The 27076-nt window shown below is 38.5% G+C and overlaps 1 protein-coding gene across 1 annotated transcript in view; it reads right to left on the bottom strand.

Moving 5' to 3' along the window:
- FAM186A (family with sequence similarity 186 member A) overlaps positions 1–27076 on the bottom strand; it is a 90068-nt gene that overhangs the window by 60328 nt on the left and 2664 nt on the right. The window contains exons 3-5 of the mRNA XM_054591509.1: positions 26117–26338; positions 7037–7253; positions 5621–5788 (exon numbers count right to left, since the gene is read on the bottom strand). Of these exons, the coding sequence (XP_054447484.1) occupies positions 5621–5788; positions 7037–7253; positions 26117–26338 (607 nt within the window). The remainder of the gene's footprint in view (positions 1–5620; positions 5789–7036; positions 7254–26116; positions 26339–27076) is intronic.

Genomic DNA, 27076 nt, shown 5'->3' with positions numbered 1-27076 from the left:
TTGGAGAACTTTATGAGATCCCAAGGAAACTACTTTAAAAGGGATTTAGGCATCATTGTCCTGTGTACAATGTTTCTTGTATCTTTTATCTTCTTCAATAAATGTGTCTATTTTTCATATTACATGGCTGGATGCCTTTGGATAGACCTTGTATCTTCATGGCTTTGTACACACACACCTTTTTGTTTTTGTTTTTGTTTTGCTGTCAGATGAGAGGGCCAAACCAAAATGACGCCGCAGTTAACAACGAGCACATCTAGCAGCCAAAGCTTGGTTTTTAATAATACTATTCTATAATAAAAGGAACCAGAACTCTTGGAGAAATAGAAAATCCTAATACTGGGGTAGGAAATATTCAAAATGAACCTGAATCATCTTGTAGTGCCAGAAAAATACTAAAAAAAATAAAAGAAAAAAAAACTATATTGATGGGAGTATGTCAAAGGGGCACAGGAACCAATTAAAAGAGGTCCCAATGGCCAAAGCGAGAATAACCTGAGCAAGAAATGAAGTAGTATTGAATTATACTCCAAAATATAATGTAAATATCTGTTAGTTCATTTCGATAGAAACTAAAAATTTTTAAAAAATTAATAAATGGGTATAAGAGACAAATTCTTGTGCATAACAACTTCAAATAATTAAAGTAGATACTCCACCATAAAGTAGTGGGCTGAACATATATATTTCCTTTTAAAAAGTACAGTAAGGAAAATGAGAAAAAAGAGTAACTTTATAGTGGAGAAACCTGAAAAGCACTACTTTAGTCAGGTGATCAATGTCAACATTAAGTCAAAAATCATTTGATAATATGTACCCTTGAAATAATATGGCAATAATGGTACTTTACCTCTGTGATTTTTCTCCCCCAAACCCATGACCCCAGGATAAACATGAAAAAAAATCATATAAATTCCAGTAGAGGGGCATCTTACAATATACCTGTCTAGTACTCCTCAAAACTGTCAAGCCCTGGCTGGTGTGATGGAATTGGTTGGAGCATTGTCCAGTAAAACAAAAGGTCATGGGTTCAATCCCTGGTCAGGTCACATGCTTAGGTTGTAAATTCGGTCCACATTAGGGGTATGAACAAAAGGCAACCGATTGATGTTTTTCTCTCTTGGATTGATGTTTCTCCCTATCTATCTTCCTCCCTTCCCCTCCCTCTGAAATCACTAAGCATATCCGCAAGTGAGGGTTTAAAAAAAAACAACCTGTCAGGGACGTACAGCACAAGGAAAAATCTGCAAAACTGTCACATCCAAGAAAGCCAAAGGAGACATGACAAGTAAACATAGTCAGGTACCCTATATAGGATCCTGAAACAGAAAAAGGACATTAGGTAAAAATAAGGAATTATGAATAAATTATGGACTTTCATTATTAATGTACAATATTGATTTGTTAATTATAACATGTGTATCATACTAATCTAAGATATTAATAACAGTAAAAACTATGAGGAGATTTGTAGAACTCTGTGTTATTTTCTCAATTTTTCTCTTAATCTAAAACTGCCTTGGCCCTGGCTGAGTAGCTCAGTTGGTTAGAGCATCATCCGAATACAGCAAGCTTGTGTGTTTGAACCCGGGTCAGGGCACATACAAGAATCAACAAATGAATGCATAAATAAGTGAAACAACCAGTCAGTGTCTCTCTCTCCCCTCCTTTCCCTCCCTCTCTAAAATCAATAAATTTAAAAAAAATAAAACTGCTTTTAAGTAATAATGAAGGTGAGCCCTGACTGGTGTGGCTTAGTGGGTTGAGCATCGTCCCATAAACCAAAAGGTCACTAGTTCATTTCTTGGTCAGGGCACATGCCTGACTTGCAGGCCAGGTCCCTAGTTGGAGCATGTGTGAGAGGCAACCAATCCATTGATGTTTCTCTCACACATCAATGTTTCTCTCTTCCCTTTCTCCCTCCTTTCACCCCTCCTCTAAAAAATAAATAAATATAATCTTTTTTAAAAAATGAAGGTGAGCTCTGACCAATGTGGCTCAGTTCATTGGGTGTCATCCTTCAAAGTGAAAGTTTGCTGGTTTGATTCCTGGTCAGGGCTCAGGCCTGGTTGGGGGTCAGTCCCCAGTTGGGGCATGTGCAAGAGACCACTGATCGATGTTTCTTTCACACATCAATGTTTCACTCCCTCTTTCTCCCTCCCTTCCCCTCTCAGTAAAAATACATAAATAACATCTAAAGAAAATGAAGGTGAAATAAAGATATTCAAAGATAAGCAGACAGGAAGAATTTGTTGCTAGTGGACATGCCTTTCAAAAATATTAAAGAAATCCTTCAAGTTGAAAGGAAACGACACAAAAGGATAACTCAAATTCACACAAAGCAATAAAAAAGCATCACTATATGTAGGTAAATACAAAATATGGTAACAAGATTTTTCTTTTTCCTATGATTAAACTTCTTAAAATTATTTTTATTGATTGATTTTTAGAGAGGTGGGAGAGAAATATCTATTAAAAAGACAATTATGTAAAACAATAATCATAAAACTATATTGTTGGGCTTGTAACACATAACTATGTAATATATATATGACAAAGCACTAGGGATAGAAGGGAATAGAGCTATCAGAGCGAAGAGTCTATGTTTTGCTGGAATAAAGAAAGTACTAATCTGAAGCAGATCATGATAATTTAAGATGTATACTGCAATCTGTACAGCAATCATTAAGAAAATTACTTTAAAACTATAGGAAAAACTAGAATTAAAATGTTACACTAGAAAATGTCTGTTTAACATAGAAGACAGAGAAAGATGAACAGAGAAAAAGAGATATGAGACATATGGAAAACAGCAACATAGCAAGTATAAATCCAAACATATTAATAATTATATTAAATATGAATGAATTAAACATTCCAATCAAAAGTCAGAGATTGCCAGATTTTATTTTATTTTTTAAATCCCACAAGATTCAACTATAAGCAACACATCTTAGAGAGAACCTTGCAAGCAGTAGTTACAGATCAGCTGGAGAGATTTTACTAACATTAGACAAAATCGACTAAGACAAAAAATATTTATATATATATATATTAGGGCCAGTTCATCAGGAAGCCATCACAATTATAAACATATATGCACCTAACAAGAGAGGTTTAAAATACAGGAAGCCAAACTGATAGAATTAAAGAGAGAAATAAACAACTCAACAATAATAGTTGGAGAGTTCAGTATCCTACTCAATAATGGATAGAATAACTAGACTAGAAACCAGTAAGGATATGTATAGAAGACTAGAAGAACAGTATAAACCAACTGTAGAATATTCCACCCAAAAAAAGTAGAATATATATTTTCAAGCACACAAGAAACATTTTTTTAATCCTCAGCCAAAGACATGTTTATTGATTTTAAAGAGAGGGGAAGGGAAGCGGGAGGGAGAGAGAGAAACATCAGCTGGTTACCTCTTGCATGCACCCTGACTGGGGATGGAACCTGCTACCCAGGCATATGCCCTGACTGGGAATCAAACCCACAACCTTTCAGTTTATGGCATGACACTCCCCTAACTGAGGCACACTGGCTGGAGCAAGAAACATTTTTAAAATTGACCATATGCTAGGGTATAAAACAAGTCCCAATAAATTTAAAAGGATTGAAATAGTACAAAGTATGTTCCCCAGTTCAATGAGAGAGATAAGTAGGTAGGTAGGTGGATAGACAGACACATAGATAATATATAATCTACTGGTTCTGTTTCTCTGGTTGAACCCTGACAGATACAAGTTCTTGATACAACACTAAACAATGATAAAACTTAAATTTTTTTAATTTATTGATTTTGAGAGAGAGAGAGAGAGAAACATCAGTTTGTTGTTCCACCCATCTATACATTCACTGGTTAATTCTTGTATGTGCCCTGACCAGGGATTGAATCTGCAACTTTGTTAGGTTTTTTTTAAGTATATTTTATTGATTATGCTATTACAGTTTTTTCTATTTTTTTCTCCTGTTTATTCCCCTCTGCCCTTTACCCCACCCCCTCCCCCCCGGCCACCAGCATTTCCCCCCCAAATTCATGTCCATGGGTTTTGTATATACATTCTTTGGCTCCTCCACTTTCTATACTATTCTTAACCTCTCCCTGTCTATTTTGTACTTACCATTTATGCTTCTTCTTCCCTGTACTTATTCTCCCATTCCCCCCCACCCCGGTCCCTCCCCGCTGATAACCCTCCATGTGATCTCCATTTCTGTGTGAATCGGCAACTTTGGCATATCAGGATGATACTCTAACTAACTGAACTACCCGGCCAGGGCTATGATAAAACTTTTATAAAAGAAAAAATGATAAATTGATTGGACTTTATAAAAATTAAACACTTTTGGGCTTCAAAGTCACCATTAAGAAAATGAAGACACATGCACGCATGCGTGCACGCCCTGGTTGGTGTGGCTCAGTGGATTGAGTGCTGGCCTGTGAACTGAAAGGTCACTGGTTCAGTTCCTAGTCAGGGCACATACCTGGGTTGTGGGCCAGTTCCCCAGTTAGGGGTGTGCAAGAGGTAGCTGACGGATATATCTCTAACACATCCATGTTTCTTTCCCTCTCCTTCTCCCTCCCTTCCCCTTTCTCTAAAAATAAATAAATACAATTTTTTTTAAAAAAAACAAAAGAAAATGAAAAGACAAACCACAGGCTGGGAGAAAATATCTGCAAATCACTTTATCCAAACAATATAAAGAACTCTTAAAACTCAATAACAAAGATTAATATGCATTTGAATAGATACTCCATCGGAGAAGATAGAATGGCTATTAAGCACCTGAAAAGGTGCTGAACATCATTAGTCACTAGAAAAGCACAAATTAAAACCACAATGAGATGTCATTTTACACCTATTAGAAATGCTATGATAAAAAAGACAGACACTAACAAGTGTTTTTGAGGATGTTGAAAAACTGGAACCCAAATACATTACTAACGGGAATGTAGAATGTTGCTGTCACTTGAGAAAGCAGTTAACAATTTGTTAAAAAGTTAAACATAAGTTTACCAGCAATAGATAAATGGCCTAGCAATTTTACTCCTAGGTATCTACTCAAATGAAAACCTATGTCCACACAAAAACTTATACATGTTGTTCATAGCAGCATTATTCATAAGAGCCAAAAATTGGAAATAATCCACGTCCATGAAATGGTGAGTGGGTAAACAAAGTGTGGTATATGCAAATAACAGTATGCAATTGGCAATAGAAAGGAAAAAATGACTAATACATCTTATAACATGGCTGAACCTCAAAAGCATTATACAAAATGAAAGAAATCAGACATAAAAGAACACATATAATATAATTCCATTTTATGAAGCATCCAGAAAAGGCAAAATCAGTTGAGGCAGAAAATAGATTAGTGATTGTCTGGAGAGGGGCATGGGAATGAATATTGACTGCAAATTGGCCTGAGGGATCTTTCCAGGATGATGGAAATGTTTTAAAATTGGATTGTGGTGATGATTGCACAAGTCTAAATTTACTAAAAGTCATTGAATTGTACACTTTAAATGTGTGAATTTTATGGTATGTAAATTACACCTCAATAAATATGCCTTTTAGAAAAGAAAAATCTATTTCCAATGTCTTAAAGCATCCTTACTTATTTTTTTCTTTTGCTTCTTTTCTTTGAGCAAAGAGGTACTAGTTCTATTCAGCATCTTGACATTACTTTCAAAAGCTTTGAACATTTCTGATAAAAGCTCCATTTGTACTATCCAGCGGTGGTGTTCATCAATATCAAATGCAGTCATCTCAGACAAAGTGGCATCTTGAAGAGAATAAGAAAATTACTTTTGTGCAGAAAAATAAATAATTGTAACCCTTATAATACTGGCTAACTACTCAATGTAGTATAGGGGAATATAAGTATCTCACACTGCTATTCTGAGACTTTTCTCTGTGAGGCAATAAAAAGGAACAGACTTGGAATAGAAGGTTAAACAGTAAGTCTTGGACATAAAAATATGAACCAGATTAAAAGATATCTATTTGGTTTAGTTCTAAGACTCCAGGGAAGTAGGTATCCAAATGTGAACATATGTTTTAATATTGGGGATCTAAAACCTAATCAACTCTTGGTAAATAATCTATTTTATAACCCCTGTTACATAAGATTTCTTCCAATCAAATGAAATTACTCTTTTCTTGCATTCTTAGTTTATTCGTTTTTTCATTCAAACAACACTTCCTCTATCACGTACTGTTCTAGATTTTAAGGATAAAACATTAAACAAATTCCTTGACTTTGTACTGCTTGTACTGTATGTTAGGCCCTGGCTGGTGTAGTTCAGTGGATTGAGTGCTGGCCTGCAGACCAAAAGGTCACTGGTTCAGTTCCCAGTCAGGGCACATTCCTGGGTTGCGTGCCAGGTCCTGAGTTGGGGGCACATGAGAGGCAACTGAAGGATGTATCTCTCACACATCAATGTGTCTCTTCCCTCTCTTTTTCCCTCCCTTCCTATTTCTCTAAAAATAAATAAATAAATTTTTTATAAATAAATAAAACATATATAGTATGTCAGATGGTAAGAAATGCTATAGACAAAAATAAAGAAGAGTAGAGAGTAGTGGACAAGGGATAGGGAATGGGGATGGTCAGAGAACAACTTATTTTATTTTATTTTCCATTTTCAAAGATGTTTAATAGTAGCATTATTTTCTGTTAAAGAAAAACAAAGTTCAAATGCCCAGTAATAACTATATTTTAACACTTGGTATCCATATGAATACAGATAAAGCCTGCTGAGTAAGATACTGCATTTAAATAAAAGTATTATAAGTATAATTCATTATAATTTATGAATAAGAACAAAGTCATTGTCTGAAAGAGATAGTAGAAATTTATTTTCCAATACTCTTGAATTTTGATCCCTCCCCTCCCCCATCCCACTGCCTGCCAACTGAGCTGACTTCCCATCGTTAAACCTTAGTGACAACTCTCGGCCAGGCAGATTTTTTCTGTATCCTTTCACTAGATTCTGTTCTCTACCTTTTTCATTAACTTTTGAAAACTTACTCCATTCTTTCAACCATGCCAGGATATGGATGAGTGTCATTTCTTTAATTTCAGCAGAATTAGTATAAGCAGCTATTTTCTCCAGCAAATTTATTCTCCATTTCTTATGTTCCTCAAGGGAGATTTTCCTTCCAGAGGTCACATTCTCATCAGCAGCGTAGCGTCTTATTGTCTGTTGCACCCTTTGCATTATGTCAACCAGCTGCATATTAATGTCCTATAAGCATAAGAAAGGGGAATACATTAATAAATTCACAGTTTGACACTAAGCTTTGGTCACCTCTCTTCCCAGAATGTCAGTGACAGTGACTTTTAAGCTATGCAGTCAAAGTCCTGCTAATTCCACCTTTACCGTGGGTCTCATATTTTCCCTCTTAAACATATTTTCTGCCCTCACCATCCTAGCATTACTTTGAAGGAATGAGAAGAACATTGGGTTTGAAACCAGGTATGGGGTGATCCAAGATGGCTGTAGAGTAGTTGGAAGCTACACATACCTCCTGGCACCAAACTGGATTTATTACTAAATTATAGAGCAATCAACCTGAATGACCAACTGAAGGATAGCTGGACAGGAGTATTATATCCAAGAATTTATAAAAGAAGCTACACAGAGACTGGTAAGAAGGCTAGAGATGCAGAGAAGGCTGGCCCGGGCACCCAGGTGCAGCAGCTGAGAAGCCAAAGGGCTATCTCAGCTGCAAAAGACCAAAGGAGCGTGGGGTCTCAACCCCATGCTGGGACCTCAAACCAGAGCACCAGGGCAGGGAAGAGGATCCTGCATAGCATCTGGCAGCAAAAATCAGTGGGGACTCTGTCCACTGGAAAGAAGAGTGATCTGCTAGATCCCGGGTGCTCTCCTAAAGGGCCAAAAAACAAGCGCTCACTCTTGGGTACTCACCTGGGACTCTGGTAGAGGGAAGGTCACTCAGGGCATAGGGAAGCCACAAAGAGAAAACCTGGGTGGCATGGCTCCAGGGAGAGATCTGAAGGGTCAGCTTCTGAGGTCCTGGTCCTGTGTCAGCATTCCATACCACCCTCAAGCACTATCTTCCAGGGTTGGCACCCCTATCCTTTTTTTTCTTTTTAAAGTAAATGTATTTCACCCTGGCTGGTGTTGCTCAGTGGATTGAGCGCTGGCATGTGAACCAAAGGGTCGCTGGTTTGATTCCCAGTTTAGGGCACATGCCTAGGTTGCAGGCCAGGTCCCCAGTGGGGGGTGCATAAGAGGCACCACACATTGATGTTTCTCTCCCTCTCTTTCTCCCTCCCTTTCCCTCTCTAAAAATAAATAGAATTTTTTAAAAAATACAGTATATGTATTTCTTTTTCAGTATGTATGTATGTATTTATTTATAGAGAGAGGGTAAGGGAGGGAGAAAGACAGGGAGAGAAGCATTGATGTGAGAGAGAAACATTGATTGGTTGCCTCTTGTATGCACCCCAATCAGGGGGACTGAACCCACAACCTAGGCATGTACCCTGAAATCTAACTAGCAACCTTTTGCTTTGCGGGATGATGCCCAGTCAACTGAGCCACAAGGGTCAGGGCAGCACTCCTATTCTTATAGTAGCAGCTGGAGTGCACCGGAGTGCACTGAATCAGTCCTCCAAATATTGGTGACAGCACCTTGTCATGCCTGAATCCAGCAGAAAAGACCGTTGGCTGCACCCAAAATGGACCCAGGGTGTACTCTTTTTCTGGAGAAACTATAGGCAAACTCTTAGACAGTCATTGAGTGTGTGACTTTAGAACAGGGGTCAACTTTCCCCCCTCTAGTGAATTCGGCAGGCACCACCCCCAGCGGAAATCTCCCTAGTCAAGGTCTCTGGTGGTGAGGCTACAGAGCTAATGGGAGGTGTGCAGCTTGCTCCCCTCCAGTGGGCCTGCACCGCCCCCAAAGGAGAGCTGCCTTGATCTGCATTCCCAAATTTCCCTGGCCCCATCTTGCTGAGCTCAGTTCCATAAGGGCAATGGGACACAGATCAGAGCAGGGACCTATGGCGTGACCCATCTGGAGCCTCCTGTCAGGGTCTCTGGCAGTGCAGCTGTGGAGCTAGGGGAGATGTGCAGGTAGGTCTCCTCCCACAGGCCAACACCATCCCCACCAGAAGACTGTCTTGACCTGCTTTTATAAGTCCAGGTGGCCCCATGCTGTTGGGCTCAGTTCCATGGGGGAAAGGTGGCTCTGCTCAGAGCTGAGATATTTGGAGTGCATCTCCCTCAAAGGCTCCAATCTGGGGCTCAAACAGGTGTTGCTACAGAGCTAAGGGGAGTGCAGCTTTCCCCTTCCCATGGCTCAGGTGTGGCATAAAAAATGGAAGGCTTTCTTAATCTCTTTGCCCAAGTCCCAGTGGCCACATCCTGCCAAGCTTGCTCCTGCGATGGGGACAGTTGGCTGCACCCAACCGTAACCTGTGGTGTTCTTCTCCCGGGGGAGCTAAGTTGGAGACTAGAGTAGAGACTGAGTGGTATGGCTCTGGAGTAGGGGCCACATTCTCCCCATTGAGTGCCTGACCGTGCTGCCCCCAAGTAGTGGACCCACTAGCTCTGCCCTCCCTTCCTAGTTACCCTGCTCTACCAAGCTTGAGCCATGTGAAAGGGTCAGTGGGGCATGGCCAGCTTGGGCCTGCTGTACAGCCTTTCTTCACAAGACTCTGGAGGAAGTCCAGGCAGCCTCATGGTGGGGTGGAGTAGCCAACAGGTGGATGCAAACTTTGGACTTTTATTGATCTGTCCCAAGCTCAAAGCTTCAGGAAGCTAATCCTGGTACACAGCTTAGTGTCTCCACACACACCAAGGCCCAGCAGACAGAGCCACAAACAGTGAATGGCATGGTAGCTCCAGACAGGTAGTTCAGGGACAGTTACACACAACACTTGACGTCGACCTGCACTGGAGCCCAGTGAAGAGGTCCCAAAACCAACACAACCATTTGGTGGGCTTTTAACTGCACCAGAACTTGACCCAACTAGCCACACAAATGTCACAGCCAAATGGAGACTCCGGCAGACACCATACCCTGCTGGGAACAACTCTGCCTCAGGGAGCAGCCCCTGAACAGTGACTCATACATGGTGAATAAGGTCTATCCATATAGTCAGCAAGCCCGAGGGTTAACTCTACCCATGAATGGGACAACAGCATTTAAGACTCAATTACAACAGGGGAAGGCACATAGCCCACACAAGATTCATTTCTGGGGCACCTAGGTAGGGTGATCTAGAAGACTGCACCACTGAGACCCAAAAGGCACCTACATCAGAAAGCCCTCATAACAAGTTTGGGAGTTACAGCAGATCTACCTAATACACAGAGACAAACACAAAAAGGCAGGCAAAATTGAGAAAAAAAGAAATAGGCCCTAAATGAAAGAACAAGAGAAATCCCCATAAAAAAAATTAAATGAAGTGGAAGAACCAAAATACAAGATGCAGAGTTTAAAATTATGGTGATATCACCCTGACCAGTGTAGCTCAGTTGGTTGGGCATTGTCCCACAAAGATAAAGTTACCAGTTTGAACCCTGGTCAAGGTGCATGTGAGAGGCTAATTGATGTTTCTCCCTCACATCGATGTTACTCTCCATCTCTTTCTTCCTCTTTTCCCCTTGCTCCCTAAAATAAATAAATAAATAAAATCTTTTAAAAAATTGGTTATAAGGATGCTCAAGGACCTTAGGGAAAGAATGGGTGATCTCAATGAGTGCTTAAATGAAGAGATAATAAACATTAAAACAGACATAGAAACCACACAAAAGAACCAGTCAGAAATGAAGAATACACTAGAATGAATCAACATCAGCTTAGATGAAGCATAGGACAGAATATACACTTGGGAGGACAAAGATAACAGCAATCATCCAAGCAGAGTATCAAAAAGAAAAGAGAATTTTAAACAATGAGGAAAGGCTAAGTGACTTCTGGGACAACATCAAGAATAACAACATCCACATCATAGGAGTACCAGAAGGAAAAGAGAGTGAGCAAGGGATAGAGAATCTGTTTGAAGAAATAACAGCTGAAAACTTTCCTAGCCCGGTGAAGGAAAAAGTCACACAAGTGCAGGAAGCATAGGGAGTCCCGAACCAAAAGAGGCCTACACCAAGACTAATCATAATTAAAGTGCCAAAGTTTAAAGACAAAGAAAGAACCTTAAAAGCAGCAAGAGAAAAGCAATTAGTTACCTAAAAAAGAGCTCCCATAAGGCTGTCAGCTGACTTCTTAACAGAAACACTTCAGGCCAGAAAGGACTGGCATGAAATATTCAAATATTCAAAGTGATGAAAAGGACGGACCTACAACCCAGATTACTCTATCCAGCAAGACTATCATTTAAAATTGAATGTGAAATAAAGAGCTTCCCTGAGGAAAAAAAATTAACTAAAGGAGTTCATTACCACAAAACCAGTATTGCAAGAAATGTTAAAGGGCCTGCCTGATGAAGGAGGAAAGGAAAGGAAAGGAAAGAAGGAAGGAAGGAAGGAAGGAAGGAAGGAAGGAAGGAAGGAAGGAAGGAAGGAAGGAAGGAAGGAAGGGAGGGAGGGAGGGAGGGAGGGAGGGAGGGAGGGAGGGAGGGGGAGAAATAAATAGAGAGGAGATTTCTGGTCAAGATGGAGGCATAAGTAAACATGGCTCTCTTTCTTGCACAACCAAATCAAAATTACAACTAAACTATAGAACAATCATCACTCAGAACTGTCAGAAATTGAGTTGAATGGAAGTCTGACAACTATGGAATTAAAGAAACCATACCCATCAGACTGATAGAAGGGGTGGAGACATGGAATGGGCTAATCCCACACCCATGTGTGGTGAATAAAAATTGGGAGGGATATCTCAGGAGTGAGGGGTCCAAGGCCAAGGGTCCAGCGCCAGGAAGGTAAGTCTCCCTAACTTTTGGCTGCAATATCAGTGAGGATTAAGTCAGTGAAAGAAACTGCTGGATTCCCAAGCAGTTCCTCTTAAAGGACCCACATACAGACTTACTCAGACTCACTCCCTCTGAGCTCCAGCACTGGGGTAGCAGCTTGAAAGGCACCAGTGTCATACGGGGAGGAACTGAAGTGTCTGGCATGAGGATGAGAGCTAGGGGACAGCTTTCTCCCAAACAGAATGATGGATAGAGGCCGTTGTTCCTTTTCTGAACACTCCCCCAACAGAGACACAGAGCTGGCAGGTGGGTGTCAAATGAGACTCTATCAACCTGGCTAACACTGTTTCCCCCATGCCTGGTGATTCCCTGAAGCTCTGACCCACTCAACTTCAGAGTCCACAGAAACTGTTAACAGTGGTTTTTTCATATGAATATCTTGTCTTGGCTCATGTTTCACATCTTCCTAAATCCTCTCAAACAAGCAACTGTCAGCCTCAGTAAGCCCCTAGCCCCCATACCTTGAGCTAAGTGGCCCCAGGCCTGGTACTAGCAGCAGCCAGCCTAGATTCACAGCTTAGCTTCACCTGGGAACCTCCAACCCCAGCACATGCAGCAGGCACCTGCAGATTTCTTTATAGCTCATGCTGGTGGCCCTGGACAGACACAGGTGTGGGCTGACCTTGGCTTGCACCACCCAGGAAATCCCAGAGCCTACACATCCAGTGGACAGCTACAGACCATGTTGGAGCATCACCACCCTGCCCCTGCACAGGTTTTCCTTCATGAAGGGCAGAGATTGGTGGTCAGTGGTCACAGCCAGTCCTTGTAGCTGACTGGCCTGGGTAAATCCCTCCCACTGACTTGTCAACAAATATCAAGGCTCAAATACAAGAAGAGGGTACTCAGCCCACATGGAGGATGCACCTTGAATACCAACTTGGGTTGTAGGGGAGGCTATGCCACTGGACCCTACAGGACACCTACTACATTAGGCCATGCTACCAAGACAGGGAGTCGTAACACATAGAAACAAACACAGGGAGGCTGCCAAAATGAAGAGAGACAAAGAAATATGGCCCAGATGAAAGAACAGATCAAAACTCCAGAAAAAGAATGAAACAAAATGGAGATAAGCAACTTGTCGAATGCAGAGTTCAAAACATGGGTTATAAGGATGCTCAGGGGACTTAGTGAGGACCTCAACATCATAAAAAAGATTCAGTCAGATATAAAGTATACACTAATTGAGATATAGAACAATTTACAGGGAATCAACAGTAGAGTGGATGAAGCCAAGAATTAAATCAATGATTTGGAACATAAGAAACAAAAAAAAAAAACCCCAAACACCAATCAGAATTACAAGAAGAAAAAAGAATCCAAAAATATGAGGATAGTGTAAGGAGCCTCTGGGAAAACTTCAAGTCTTCCAACATTCACATTATAGGGGTGCCAGAAGGCTAAGGGAAGAGCAAGATATTGGAAATATGTTTGAAAAAATAATGAAAGAAAACTTCCTTAATTTGGTGAAGGAAATAGACCTGCAAGTCCAGGAAGCACACAGAGTCCCAAACAAGATGGACACAAAGAGGCCTGCACCAAGACACAGCATAGTTAAAATGCCAAAGGTAAAGACAAAGAAAGAATCTTAAAAGCAGCAAGAGAAAAGAAGTTAGTTGCCTACAGGGGAATTCCCATATGATTGTCAGCTGATTTCTCAAAAGGAACTTTGCAGACCAGAAGGGATTGGCAAGAAATATTCAAAGTCAAGAAAAACAGGAACCTACCACCAAGATTGCTCCACCCATAAAAGCTATCATTTAGAATCAAAGAGCAGGTAAAGAACTTCCCAGACAAGAAAAAACTAAAGGAGTTCCTCATCACCAAACCATTAAAATATGAAATGTTAAAGGGACTTATTTAATAAAAAGAAGAAGATCAAAACTATGAACAAAAATGGCAATAAATACATGTCTATAAACAACTGAATATAAAAAACCACCTAAACAAACAAGAAGAACAGAGACAAAATCATGGATATTGAGAGCATTTTGATGGTTGCTAGATAGGAGGGGTTGCTAGATAGGAGGGATTTTGGGGGAGTGGGTGAAAAGGTCAGGGGATTAAAAGTACAAATTGGTAGTTACAGACAAGCAATGGGGCTGTAAAGTACAGAATAGGAAATGGAGCAGCCAAAGAGCTTATATGCATGACCCATGGACATGAACGAAGGTGGGAGGATTGCCTGAGGGAGTGGGTCGTGCCCAGTGGAGTGGGGCAAAGGGGGAAAAATTGGGAAAACTGTAATAGCATAATCAATAAAATATAATGTTAAAAAAGATATAGAGAGAAGAACATGTGCATAAAGAAAAAATGGCAATAAATAAATACCTATCAAATATAACCTTAAGTGGATTAAATTTTCTAATCAAAAGACACAGAGTAGCTGAATGGATATAAAAATGTGACCCATATATGTGCTGCGAATAAGAGAACAATCTCAGAATAAAAGATATACACAGACTGAAAGTGAAGAGATGGAACCCTGCTGGTGTGGCTCAGTGGTTGGAGTGTTGTCCTGTAACTGAAAAGTTCTTGGTTCAATTCCTGGTCAGGGCACATACCTAGGTTTCAGGTTTATCCCTAGTCCAGGTGTGGGCATATACAACCCCTGGTTTGGACATGTACAATCCCCGGTCTCAGCACAGATCCCCAGTCTGGGTGCATATAGAGGTTTCTCTATATGCATAGAGAACCATATAGAGAAGCTTCTTTGGGTGCAATTGATGCTTTTCTTGCATTGATGTTTCTCTCCCTACCCTCCTCTTCCCCCACTCTCTCTCCCCTCCCAAAAAATAAATAAATAAATAAATAAAATAAAGGAAAGGAAGTGAAGGAATGGAAAAAGATATTCCATGCAAATAGAAACAAACAAACAAAAATTCTGGGGTAGCAATACTTATATCTGACAGAATAGACTTCAAAACAAAAGCCATGAAAAAAGATAGAGTGTCACTACATAACACTAAAGGAATCAATCTAACAAGAGGATATAATACTTGTAAACATATATGTAACCAACATAGGAGCACCTAAATATATTTTTAAAAATCTTGGTGGACATTAAGGGGGAGATCAACAGCAATTCAGTCATAGTAGGGGAATTTAACACCCCACTAACATCAAAGGATAGGTCTTCCAAACCAAAAATCAACAAGACAACAGTGACTTTAAATCAAGGGTCCCCAACCCCCAGGCCATGGCTAATACAGGTCCATGACCTGCTAGGAACTGAGTCACAGAGCAGGAGATGAGCAGCAGGCAAGTGAGCAAAGCTTCGCCCACATTACCATCTGCCTCCTGTCTCCCCTCTGCCCCCAGTCCGTGGAAAAATTGTCTTCCACGAAACTGGTCCCTGGTGCTAAAAAGGCTGGGGACTGCTGCTTTAAATGAGCTGGATTTAATTGATATTTATGGAACATTTCATACAAAAGCAGCAGAATATACTTGTGCATTCTTTGCTAGTGCACATGGAACATTCTTAAAGATAGATCAAACCTGGGCCACTGTAACTCAATTAGTTGGGCATTGTCCTGCAAACTGAAGGGTCACAGGTTCGATTCCCAGGAAGGGCACATGCCTGGGTTGTGAATTTTGTCCACAGTCAGGGTGTGTGCAAGGGCAACTGATCAATGTTTCTCTCTCACATTGATGTTTCTCTTCCTTTCTTTCTCCTTCCCTTCCCCCCTCTCTCAATCAATTTAAAAAAAGGTAGATCAAATATTAGGATACAAATTAAGTCTTAATAAATCAAGAAGGTTGAAATCATATCAAGCATGTTCTCTGACCACAATGGTATGAAAATAGAAATCAACTACAATAAAAAAACTAAAAAACATTCAAACACATAGAGGCTAAATAACATGTTATTAAACAATTAATGGGTTAACAATAAGATCAAGGAAGAAACCAAAAATTATCTGGAAACAAATGAAAATGAACACAAAAGGCTGTCTGTGGGACACAGCCTAAGTAGTTCTGAGAGAGAAGTTCACAGCATTACAGCATATCCTACCTCAAGATGCAAGAAAATTCTCAAATAAACCATCTAACTTTACACATAAAAGAACTAGAAAAAGAACAGCTCAGATTGGATAGCTCAGTTGGTCCAAGCACCATCCTTGTATGCCAAGGTTGTGGGTACAATCCTTGGTCAGGGAATATATAAGAGTCAACTAATAAGTGCATAAATTAGTGGAACACTGTTTCTCTCTCTCTCTTTCCCTTCCTCTTTCTCTAAAATCAATAAATAAAACTTTTAAACTTTTTAAAAAATGAACAACAAACAAAGCCAAGAAAACAATCAAGAACAGAGCAGAAATGTATGACATAGAGACTAAAACAAACACCAATGAGAAAAAGAGTTGGTTCTTTGAAAAGATAAACAAGATTGATGAACTTTTTACCAGACTCGCAAGAAAAAAAGAGAGAGGACCCAAATATATAAAATTAGAAATGAAATGGAAAAGTGACATCTAACACCACAGAAACACAAAGGATTTTAAGAAAATACTATGAACAACTATATGCCAATAAACTGGACAACCTGCGTGAAATGGGTAAATTACTAGAAACGTACAATCTTCCAAAACTGAATAAGGAAGAATCAGAAAACCTGAACAGACCAATTACAACTAATGAAATTGAAGCAATAATAAAAAAAAAAATCCCAGCAAACAAAAGTCCTGGATCAGTCCTGGCTGGTGTGGCTCAGTGGATTGAGTGTTGCCCTGTGAACAAAGGGCCGTTGGCTTGATTCCCAGTCAGGGCACATGCCTGGGTTGTGGGCCAGATCCCCAGTTGGGGGTATGCGAGAGGCAACCAATAGACATGGCTCTCACACATCAATGTTTCTCTCCGTTTCTTTCTCCCTCTCTTCCCCTCAATCTAAAAATAAATAAATAAAATAGAAAAAAAAGTCCTGGACCAGATGGCTTCACAGGTAAATCCTTTTTTCTAATGTTTATTGATTTTAGACAGAGAGGAAGGGGGTAAGGAGAGAAACATTAATGTGAGAGAGAAACATTGATTGGTTGCCTCCCATACATGCCCCAACCAGAGACTGAACCTGCAAATTAGGGATATGTCCAGACTGGGAATTGAACTCTCAATCTTTTGGTGTATGAACAACACTCCAACCAAATGAGCCACACCGACCCAGGCCACTTTGCAGGCAAACTTTACCAAACACTCAAAAAGAATTAACACCTATCCTTCTTAAACTATTCCAAAAAAATTGAAGAAGAAAGACTACTTCGAAGCTCTTTTTACAAGGCCAGCATTATCCTAATTCCTAAACCAGATACAGACACTACAAAGAAAAAAATTATAGGCCAATATCCCTGATGAACATAGATGGTAAAATCCTCAACAAAATATTAGCAAACTGGATCCAGCAATGCATTAAAAAGGCCATACACCATGATCAAGTGGGATTTATTCTGGGGGTGCAAGGTTAAACAATATTTGCAAATCAATAAATATGATACACCACATAAACAAAATGAAGGATAAAAATCACATGATTATATCAATAGATGCAGGAAAAGCATTTGATAAAATCCAGCACCCATTTATGATACTTCAGCAAAATGGAAATAGAGGGATCATAACTCAACATAATAAAGGCCATATATGACAAACCCATAGCCAACATCATACTCAATGGGTAAAAACTAAAAGCATTTTCCTTCAGATCAGGAACAAGACAGGGATGTCTGCTGTCACCACTCTCATTCAACATAGTACTGAAGTCTCAGCCACAATCAGACAAGAAGAAGATATAAAAGGCATCCACATTGGAAAGGAAGAATCAAAATTTGCATTATTTGCAGATGACATTATATTGTGCATAGAAAACCCTAAAGACTCCATGAAAAAATCTGGCAAAGTAGCAGGATACAAAATTAATATTCAGAAATCAGTGGCATTCCTATAGACCAATAATGAACTATCAGAACGAGAAATTAAGAAAACAATCCCATTTACTATTACAACAAAAGGAAAAATAAGGTACATAAGAATAAATGTAACCAAGGTAATAAAACACCTATACTTAGAAAATTACAGAATACTGAAGAAAGAAATTGAGGAAGATACAAATAAGTGGAAGCATATACCATGTTCATGAATTGGAAGAATCAACATCATTAAAACTCACAAGAAAATGGAGCCCTGGCTGATGTGGCTCAGTGGATTGAGCACTGGCCTGTGAATTGAAAAGCCACCAGTTCAATTCCAGGTCAGGGCACATGCCTGGGTTGTGGGCCAGGTCCCAGTTGGGTACCTGAGAGAGGCAACCAATGGATATTTCTCTTGCACATCAATGTTTCTCTCCTTCTCTTTCTCCCTCCCTTCCTTTCTCTCTAAAAACAAATAAACAAAATCCTTTAAAAATTGAAAAATATGTAATTGCCTGTTTAAAGCAAAAGCAACTGGAATGTAATAAATACTGAGTTTATAATGTACATAGAAGCATGATAAAAATATCACAAATGCCAGGTGGGGAAAAAGTACAATTGAATATTACTGACATGTTCATATGCTTTTCATGAAGTAGTATAACACCACTTGAAAATAGATGGTGATAATTTAAATATCTATACTATAAACCCTAAAGCAACCACTAAAAAATGTAAAACATAATCATAGCTAATAAGTCAATAAAAGAAATAAAATGGAATCATAAAAGCACATTGAATTTTTTAAAAGTAAAAAAAAAAAAAGGGAAAAAAGAATAAAAAGGAAACCAAAAAACCCACATGGGACATACAAAACAAACAGCAAGGTGATAACTTTAAATCAAACCGTATCAGTAATCTCATTAAATGTAGATGGCCTAACCATCCGATTAAAAGGCAGAGATTGTCAGGTTGGATAAAAAGAAACTCAATTATCTGCTTTCTAATAAAAAAAAATCCACTCTAACTATGATAACCCAAATACATTAAAACTAAAACAGAAAAGTAAAAGGATGGTAACACTCATCAAAAGAAAGCTTGAGTGGTTCTATTAATACCAAAGTAGATTACAGGAAAAAAGTATACTACTAAGGATAAATAGGGTCATTTCATAATGGTAAAGTGGCCAATTCGTTGAGAGGACAGCAATTCTAAATGTTTAGGCACAAAGTACATTAAGAATTTGATATAACTGTTAGAACTAGACAAATTCACAATTATAGTCAAAAGTTGCTATATTCCTTTCTCAATAATCGATAGATATGGTTGAGAAAAAAATGACAGAACACTTGAACAACATCATATACTAAGTGGATGTAACGGTTATTGTGGGTTCTATGAAAAGTAACCTTTAAGGGAGCTCTGGTCATAAATAATTCTTAACTGGGAAGGTCATGGTAGATAGTCACACCACAGGCATATAACTTTTTTAGTAATTTTTTTAAAGCAAGCCCTGACCATTGTTCCTGTGCATCTAGGTTCACACATCTTTGAAATAAGCATAACCACCCTCAAAAGAGTACATAGTCTTGTTAACTACTCTGTAATCCAATCCCTACCTTGTTTTTTCCCACCTTCATGGAATCTTTCTTATAGTCCCTCCTTAATTTCAAATGCATAAAAGAAGCTGCAAAACTGTTATTCTCTGAAGCAATTATCATAAGTTTTGGCTCAAATAAACTCTTATAAAACTTCTCTAAAGGCTTGGACATTTCTTACATCAACATTGTTTATAGAGTACTCAACTCAACAACAGATAACAAATTGCTTTCAAGTGCATACAAACCATTTCTCAATAGAGACCATATTCTGAACCATGAAATAAATTTTAAAAAACTTACAAGGGCCCTGGCTGGTATGGCTCAGTGGGTGGAGCACTGGCCTGCCAAATGAGGGTTGCAGTTTGATTCCTGTCAGGGCACATGCCTGGGTTGCCGGGTGTACAGGAGGCAGCTGATTGATGTTTCTCTTACATAACAATGTTTCCCTTCCTCTGTTTCTCCCTCTCTCTAAAAATAAATAAAATTTTTAAAAACTTTCAAGGATTCAGATCATATGAAGTAAGTTCTTTGAATCCAATAAAATTGAATTACAAATAAAATTTAAAATCTCCAAATATTTGGAAACCAAATAACACTCTTCTAAATAACTCATGGGTCAATGAAAACAAATCAAAAGTGGAAAAAACAAAAACAAAAAAAAGAGAAAAATCAAAAGGTGAAGTATTGAAAACTGAATAAAATACAAACAGCATTATTTGCAGAGAAGGGAACATATGGAACAAAATACTTATTAACAAAAGAAAAAAATTCTTAAATCAACGACCTCAACTTCTACCTTAAGAAACTGAGAGAACTGCCTGAAGTCTAGCTGAATGGAAGTCCTACAACTAGGGATTTAAAGAAGCCACATCAAGTCTGGTAGGAAGGGTGGAGCCACAGAACAGGTTGGTCCCACAGCCATGTGTGGCATTTTAAAATTGGGACGGATTATCTTGGCTGTGGAGTTCCCTTCTGGAAAGAGAGGGTTCCTGGCCCCATACCAGGCCCCCCAGCGGAGGGTTCCAGAGCCAGGAAGATAAGTCCCCATAACTTCTGGCTGTAAAAATCAACAGGGATTGTGGCTGAGTGGAGGGCTTCTGGAGTCCCAGGCAGTTCTTAAAGGGCATGCAAATGGGATTACTTGACTCACTTGCTCTGAGCTCCAATGCTGAGGCAGCAGTTTGAAAGGAACCAGGGACATATGGGGAAGGACTGAATTGTCTGGCATCAGGGCAAGAGCTGGAGAAGCAGCTTTCTGCCAGACAAAAATGCTGGCAAAGTCCACTGTTCCTTTTCTGAGAACGCCCTGCCTCCCATAGAGCCAGCAGGTGGGCTCCATACCTGAGTCTCCATCAACCTAGCTAACACTGTTAGCCCTGCTCTGGTGACTCCCTGAGACCCTGCCCCACCCAACTTGCCAGCCCACCCAAGCTGTTTCCAGTGGCTTGTCCATAAAAATGACCTCTCTTGTCCCATGCTTTGGACTTTCTTAAAATCTCTCAAAACAAGCAGCATCCGGCCTCTGCATACCACATACCTCTGGCATTGATTCACAGCTTGGCCTCTCCTGGACACTTCCAAGCACAGAACAAGTAGCAGCCATTTGCAGATTGCTCTGTAGCTTATGCTAGGTAGCCCCAGGCAAAGCACAGCAGTGGCTGACCTTGCAACTCCTAGGAGGCCACAGAGCCAGTGAACCTGGTGGACAGCTTCAGACCACGCCAGATAACAGCCCTATCACCTCCACGAGCAACACACTGAAGTGGTGGACTCAGTGAACACCAATACCCACTGAAGCAAGTCCAACTCCATAGGATTGACCCCTGAACAGCAGTAACTCTGCTGTAGTTGCAGCCAGTTCTCAGTTCTCACAGCTTATTGGCCTGAAGGGGTTATTCCCCCCCAGTGACACCAACAGCAATCAAAGTTCCGTTACAACAGGACAGTGCACACAGCCCACATAGGAGTTCACCTGGAGTGTCCAGTTCAGGTGACTGGGGAGGCTGAGCCACTGGGCCTTACAGGACATTTACTACCTGAGGCCACCTACCAAGTCCAGGAGATGTAACAGCTCTACTTAATACATAGAAACAAATATAGAAGCAGACAAACTGTGAAGACAAAGGAACAGGTCCCAAATGAAAGAATAGGACAAATCTCCAGAAAAAGAGCAAAATGAAATGGAGGCAAGCAAATTACCAGAAACAGAATTCAAAACAATGGTTATGTAAGGATGCTCAAGGAACTTAGTGAGAACTTTCAACAGCATGAAAGAAAATACACACACACACACACACACACACACACAAAACCATAAAAAAGCATCAGTCAGAAATGAAGGATACATTAACGGCAGTGAAGAATATTTTACAGGGAATCAACAGCAGCGTAGATGGAGCTAAGATTCAAATAAGCAATTTGGAATATAAGAAAGCAAAAAACAATCAGAACAACAAAAAGAAAAAAGAATGCAAAAATATGAAGATAGTGTAAGGAGCCTCTAAGAAAACTTCATGGCTTTTCCAACATTTGCATCATAGGGGTGCCCAAAGGAAAAGAAAGAAATAAAGAAATTGAAAACCTATTTGAAAAAAAAAAAAATAATGACAGAAAACTTCTCTAACCTGGTGACAGAAATAAGCATACAAGTCTAGGAAGCACAGAGAGTTCCAAAGAAGATGAACCCAAAGAGGCCCACACAAAGGCACATCACAATTAAAATGCCAAAGATCAAAGACAAAGAGAAGATCTTTTTTTATTTCTAAAAGATTTGATTTGTTTACTTTTACAGAGAGGGGAGGGGCAGGGAGAAAGAGTAGGAGAGAAACACCAATGTGTAAGAGATACATCAAATCGTTGCCTCTTACATGCCCCTAACTGGGGACCTGGTCCACAACCCAGGCATGTGCCCAAACTGGAAATCAAACCAGTGACCTTTCAGTTCACAGGCTGGCACTCAAACCACTGAGCCACACCAGGCAGGGCCAAAGAGAGGATCTTAAAGACACCACGTGAAATGCAGTAAATTACCTATAAGGGAGATCCCATTAAGACAGTCTGCTGATTTCTTAACAGAAACTTTGCAGGCCAGAAAGGATTGGCGAGAAATATTCAAAGTAATAAAAAGCAAGGACTTAAAACAAAGATTACTTTATCCAGCAAAGCTATCATTTAGAATGGAAGGACATATAAAGAGCTTCCCAGATAAGAAAAACTAAAGGAGTTCATCACCACCAAACCAGTATTATATGAAATGTTAAAAGATTTTCTTTAAGAAGAAGAAAAAGGGCAAAAATATGAATAATATAATGGCCATATATGCACATTATCAACAATTGAATCTAAAAAACAAAAATAAATAAACAAGCAGAATAGAAACAGACTCATAGATGCAGAGAACATTTTCCTGGTTCCCAGATGGGAAGGGGGTTAGGGGATGGGTGAAAAAGGTGAAAGGATTAAGGAACAGAAATTTGTGGTTACAGAAAGTACAACATGGGGAGTATTGCCAATAATATTCTAATAACTATGTATGGGGTCACACATGTATGAGACTTTTCAAGATGATTACTTACTAAGTTAAATAATGCCTAATCACTGGGGTGTATGCCTGAAACTAATATATTGTATGTCAACTGTAATTGAAAAGTTAAAAATTATTTAAATTTAAAAATAAATTGGAAAAATAAGAGTAAATTATACCCAAAGTAAAAAGTGTAAATGAAATAATAAAGATAAGTGTGGAAATCAGTAAAACAGAAAAGCAATGAGAAAAATCAGTGATATCAAAAATTGATTGTTTGAGATCAATAAAGTTGATAAACCTATAGACTAGTAAGCAGAGAGAGAAACTGATAAACCTTTAGACTGATAAGCAGAGAATGAGACAGAAATAGAGAAAAAAGACAAATTACCAATATCAGAAATGAGCGGTGACATTATTAAAGATTCTACATATAATGAATGGTTAATAAGAGGTTATTATGAACAACTTTAGACCAATAAACTCAACAACTCAAATGAAATGGAAAAATTCCTTGAAAGACACAAATTGAGAAAGCTCACTGAAGAAGAAATAAGGTAACCTGAATAGACCTATGGTTTTTTAAAATTAAATTTGTAGTTTAAAACCTCTCCATGAAATAAACCCCAAGCCTTGATGGTTCCAATGGTTTTCCTCCTACCCCACTGAAACTCTGGTGGTTTCTACCACACATATAAAAGGGAATTCTTCAACAAACTCTTATAGAAAATTGTCACGAATATGCTACCTGAGTCTATAAAGCTAGCATTAATCTGTTGCCATTACAAGAAAATTATATAGACTAATATAGCTTATAAACATAGACACAAAAATTGTTAACAAAATTTTAGCAAATTGAATAAAAGATGATAAAAAGTATGCTACATTATAAGTGGGGTTTATATAAAAAATTAAGGGCTGGTTTAGCATTCATAAATCTATTTAATTTACTATATTAATAGATTCAAAGGGAGAAAAACACATGGTTATTCCACTAAGTGCAGTAAAAGCTTTTGATAAACCTAATATTAATAAGTCATGAAGGTATGATGTACAGCATAATAACTATAGTTAATAATACTGTATTGCATATTCAAAATTGCTAAGAGGGTAAATATTAAAATATCTCATCACAAGAAAAAAAATTTGTAACCATGTATGGTGTGGGATGTTAACCAGATGTATTGTGGTGGTCATTTCATAATATATGCAATTATAGGACTTTAAAAACCCAGTACCTATTCCTTATTAAAAATAAGCAAACTAGGAAAAGAAGAAAATTTCCCCAACTTGATAAAGAGCATTATAAAATATATACAGCTATTATCATACTTAATGGTGTAAGACTGAATGCTCTCTCCAAACATCAAGAACAAAATATGGATGTCTCATTACTTCTATTCAAATTTATACAGGAGGTCCTGGCCTACTCGGTACAACTAGAACAAAGTTTAAAGATACACAGACACAAAAGGAGAAAATAAAGATGCCTCTATTAGCATATGACAGGATTGTATATGTAGAAAAATCTAAAAAATGTACAAGTAAAATCTATGAAGACTAATCACTGGGTTTCAGTATACAAGATTAATACACAAAAACTATTGTATTTGTATATATTGATTGTGAACAATTAAAAATGGAAATTAGAAAATAATAGTGTGAAAAATGAAATACTTAGGAATCTCATGAAAGGTATGCAACACATATAAACATTGAAAACTGCAAAGCACTTCTGAGAAAAATTAGACCTAAATAAATGGAGAGATATGTTGTGTTCAACATATCAACAGCTGTGTTTCTAAAGATGAGGAGCAACTGAAAAATCTCATATACAGCTTGTGGGAACACAAAATCGTATAACCACTTTTTAAAAGTTTGTAGTTCATTTTAAAAATTGAATATTTACATACTACATTACCCAGCCATTCTGAACCTAGGTATTTATCCAAAAGAAACAAAAGCTCATGTTCGTAAGTTATGAATATATTCATATTCGTATGAAATGTTCATAGTAACTTTATTTGTAATAACCCCAAACCCAAAACAACCCAAGTGTCCATCTCATGGACAAATACTGAACAATAAAAAAGAATCAACCATTGATATGTATACATGCAATAATGTGGATGAATGTCAATAATCATGCTACGTGAAAGAAGACAGAAGAAAATAGATACTATATGATTTCACTTATATAAAATTGTTTAAAAATGCAAAATAATCTACAGTAGCAGCATATTGGTGGTTGGCTGGGGGTTGGGCTCAGGAAACAAGGAGGGATGTGTGGAAGGGATTGTAAAGGGGCCTGGAGAAACCTTTGGGGATGATGGGAAATTCATTATGTTGATTGTGATAAAGGGTTCACAGGTGTCTATGTCTATCAACACTTAATTTGTAGATACACGATTTGTTGTATGTCAATTATACCTCAATAAAGTTGTTAAAAGCAAACACTGCTATTAGCAGGAGTAAGCCTATGTGGAGAATAAGAAAGTACAACATTTAGCACTCCTTAAACCTAGGAAAATTTCCCCTGAATTAATTTGTTAATCTGACTGATTTTGTTGTATTGCCTGAGAGAATAAAATGCAGTATAGCCCTAATTATTTGGGGGTCTATTTGATACATTATTTAAGCTCTTTGTTCACTGTGTTTGGATTTCTCTTGGCCAGTAAATTCCTCTTCCATGAAGTGTTCAGGAGAAATAAAAGGAACTAGAATTCAAAGCAATCTATTTCTTTGCTAATAGCTATTTGATAAAAGCTTAGTTGAGAAAAAAAGGAAAACTATTGACTAAAATTAGATATCAAAATTAGTTATACATTTTAAAGACATTTTGTAGACATTCTGTCTTTGTATCTCAATTATTCAATAGCACATGTGATTTATTTGTTTAAAAGCTTGATTAATTCTGAAATGAAAGTGAAAGAGATGAATATAAAATTGGAGCTTGTTTATCCACAGAGTCAGGTGAAATTGTCATTTGAAATAAAAGTTAACCTCAAACACAGGCAAATACCATGCAAATAAAGTGAGTTTAAAAAAAAAATATGTAGCTCATCATGGAAAGTCAAAAAAAAAAAAGTTGCAACCTGTAAGGTTCTCATGTACTACCTACCTGTTTGGCTCGAGAGATCTGTGCTTGCTCAATCTCAGAGATGACTTGCTGCACTGAGAAAGGGATCTCAAGTCTAGAGACCTCTGATATACCAAGGTCTTTTCTGGACAAGATGGTGTCATTTGCAACTTCATTTTCTGATTCATGTTCATTGTCTACCTTATTTTTCATTTTGATCAGTATTGTGAAGAGTTGAGTGATTTTATTTCTTCTTTTTTTCCCCTCACAGAATATAGGCAAATGCTAATAAACCTGTCCACGAGGAAGCTAGAAGAGGTCTTTCCTGATCTCAGAGGTTGTGGTTTACCCTGCCAGTAATTTTTTGCTAACTATGGTGTTTTGGTTCTGGTGATGTCATAATAGACCCGTTATGACATTATCATTGACTCAAAGATTTAAAGAGTGCTTATTATATGCAGAGAACTAGGCATTCTATATTCTGTGATGGTAGAAGGGTGAAGGGGGGAGGGTGGGTAGAAAAGAATAGACAACAGGAATGATAAAAGAAATAGAAGATATAGCCCTGCTTAAATGAGCTTAAAATCTTGGTGTTAGAATATAAGATCCAGTCTATCAAATGTAACTCCTGGTTTTTCTCTATTCTTGAAATTTTGCTTAAGAATTTTTAAGCCTGTAATGCAATAATTGTGTTACAACTTCCTCAGCTGCCCCTCAACTTTTCCTGACATGTAGTAACTTAGAAGATATTAATTGAATGATGCTCGTACTCTTTGCACTGCCTAGTTACTCATTTTTTTAAGGAACGTGACTAAAGAAGGCTTTGAATTTCGTAGTTGGCTCCAGAAATTGAAGGGAATGCTAGAGGATACTTTCTAACTGAAAGGAATACTTTGGTCAGCTCCTTTGATTGCAGACGACGTGAAAGGATTTGGGAAGCTGGAGAAATTAAAGGAGAGGGTGGTTGTGTTGGCTGAGTAACTTTAATTTAAAAAAATGTGA

The sequence above is a fragment of the Pteronotus mesoamericanus genome, unplaced genomic scaffold, assembly GCF_021234165.1.
Source record: "Pteronotus mesoamericanus isolate MK-2021 breed Mesoamerican mustached bat unplaced genomic scaffold, CSHL_Meso_final scaffold_21, whole genome shotgun sequence".
In the NCBI taxonomy this organism is placed as follows: domain Eukaryota; kingdom Metazoa; phylum Chordata; class Mammalia; order Chiroptera; family Mormoopidae; genus Pteronotus; species Pteronotus mesoamericanus.
The sequence above is the reverse complement of the archived record's forward strand: the minus strand, read 5'-3'. Positions and strand labels throughout refer to the sequence as shown.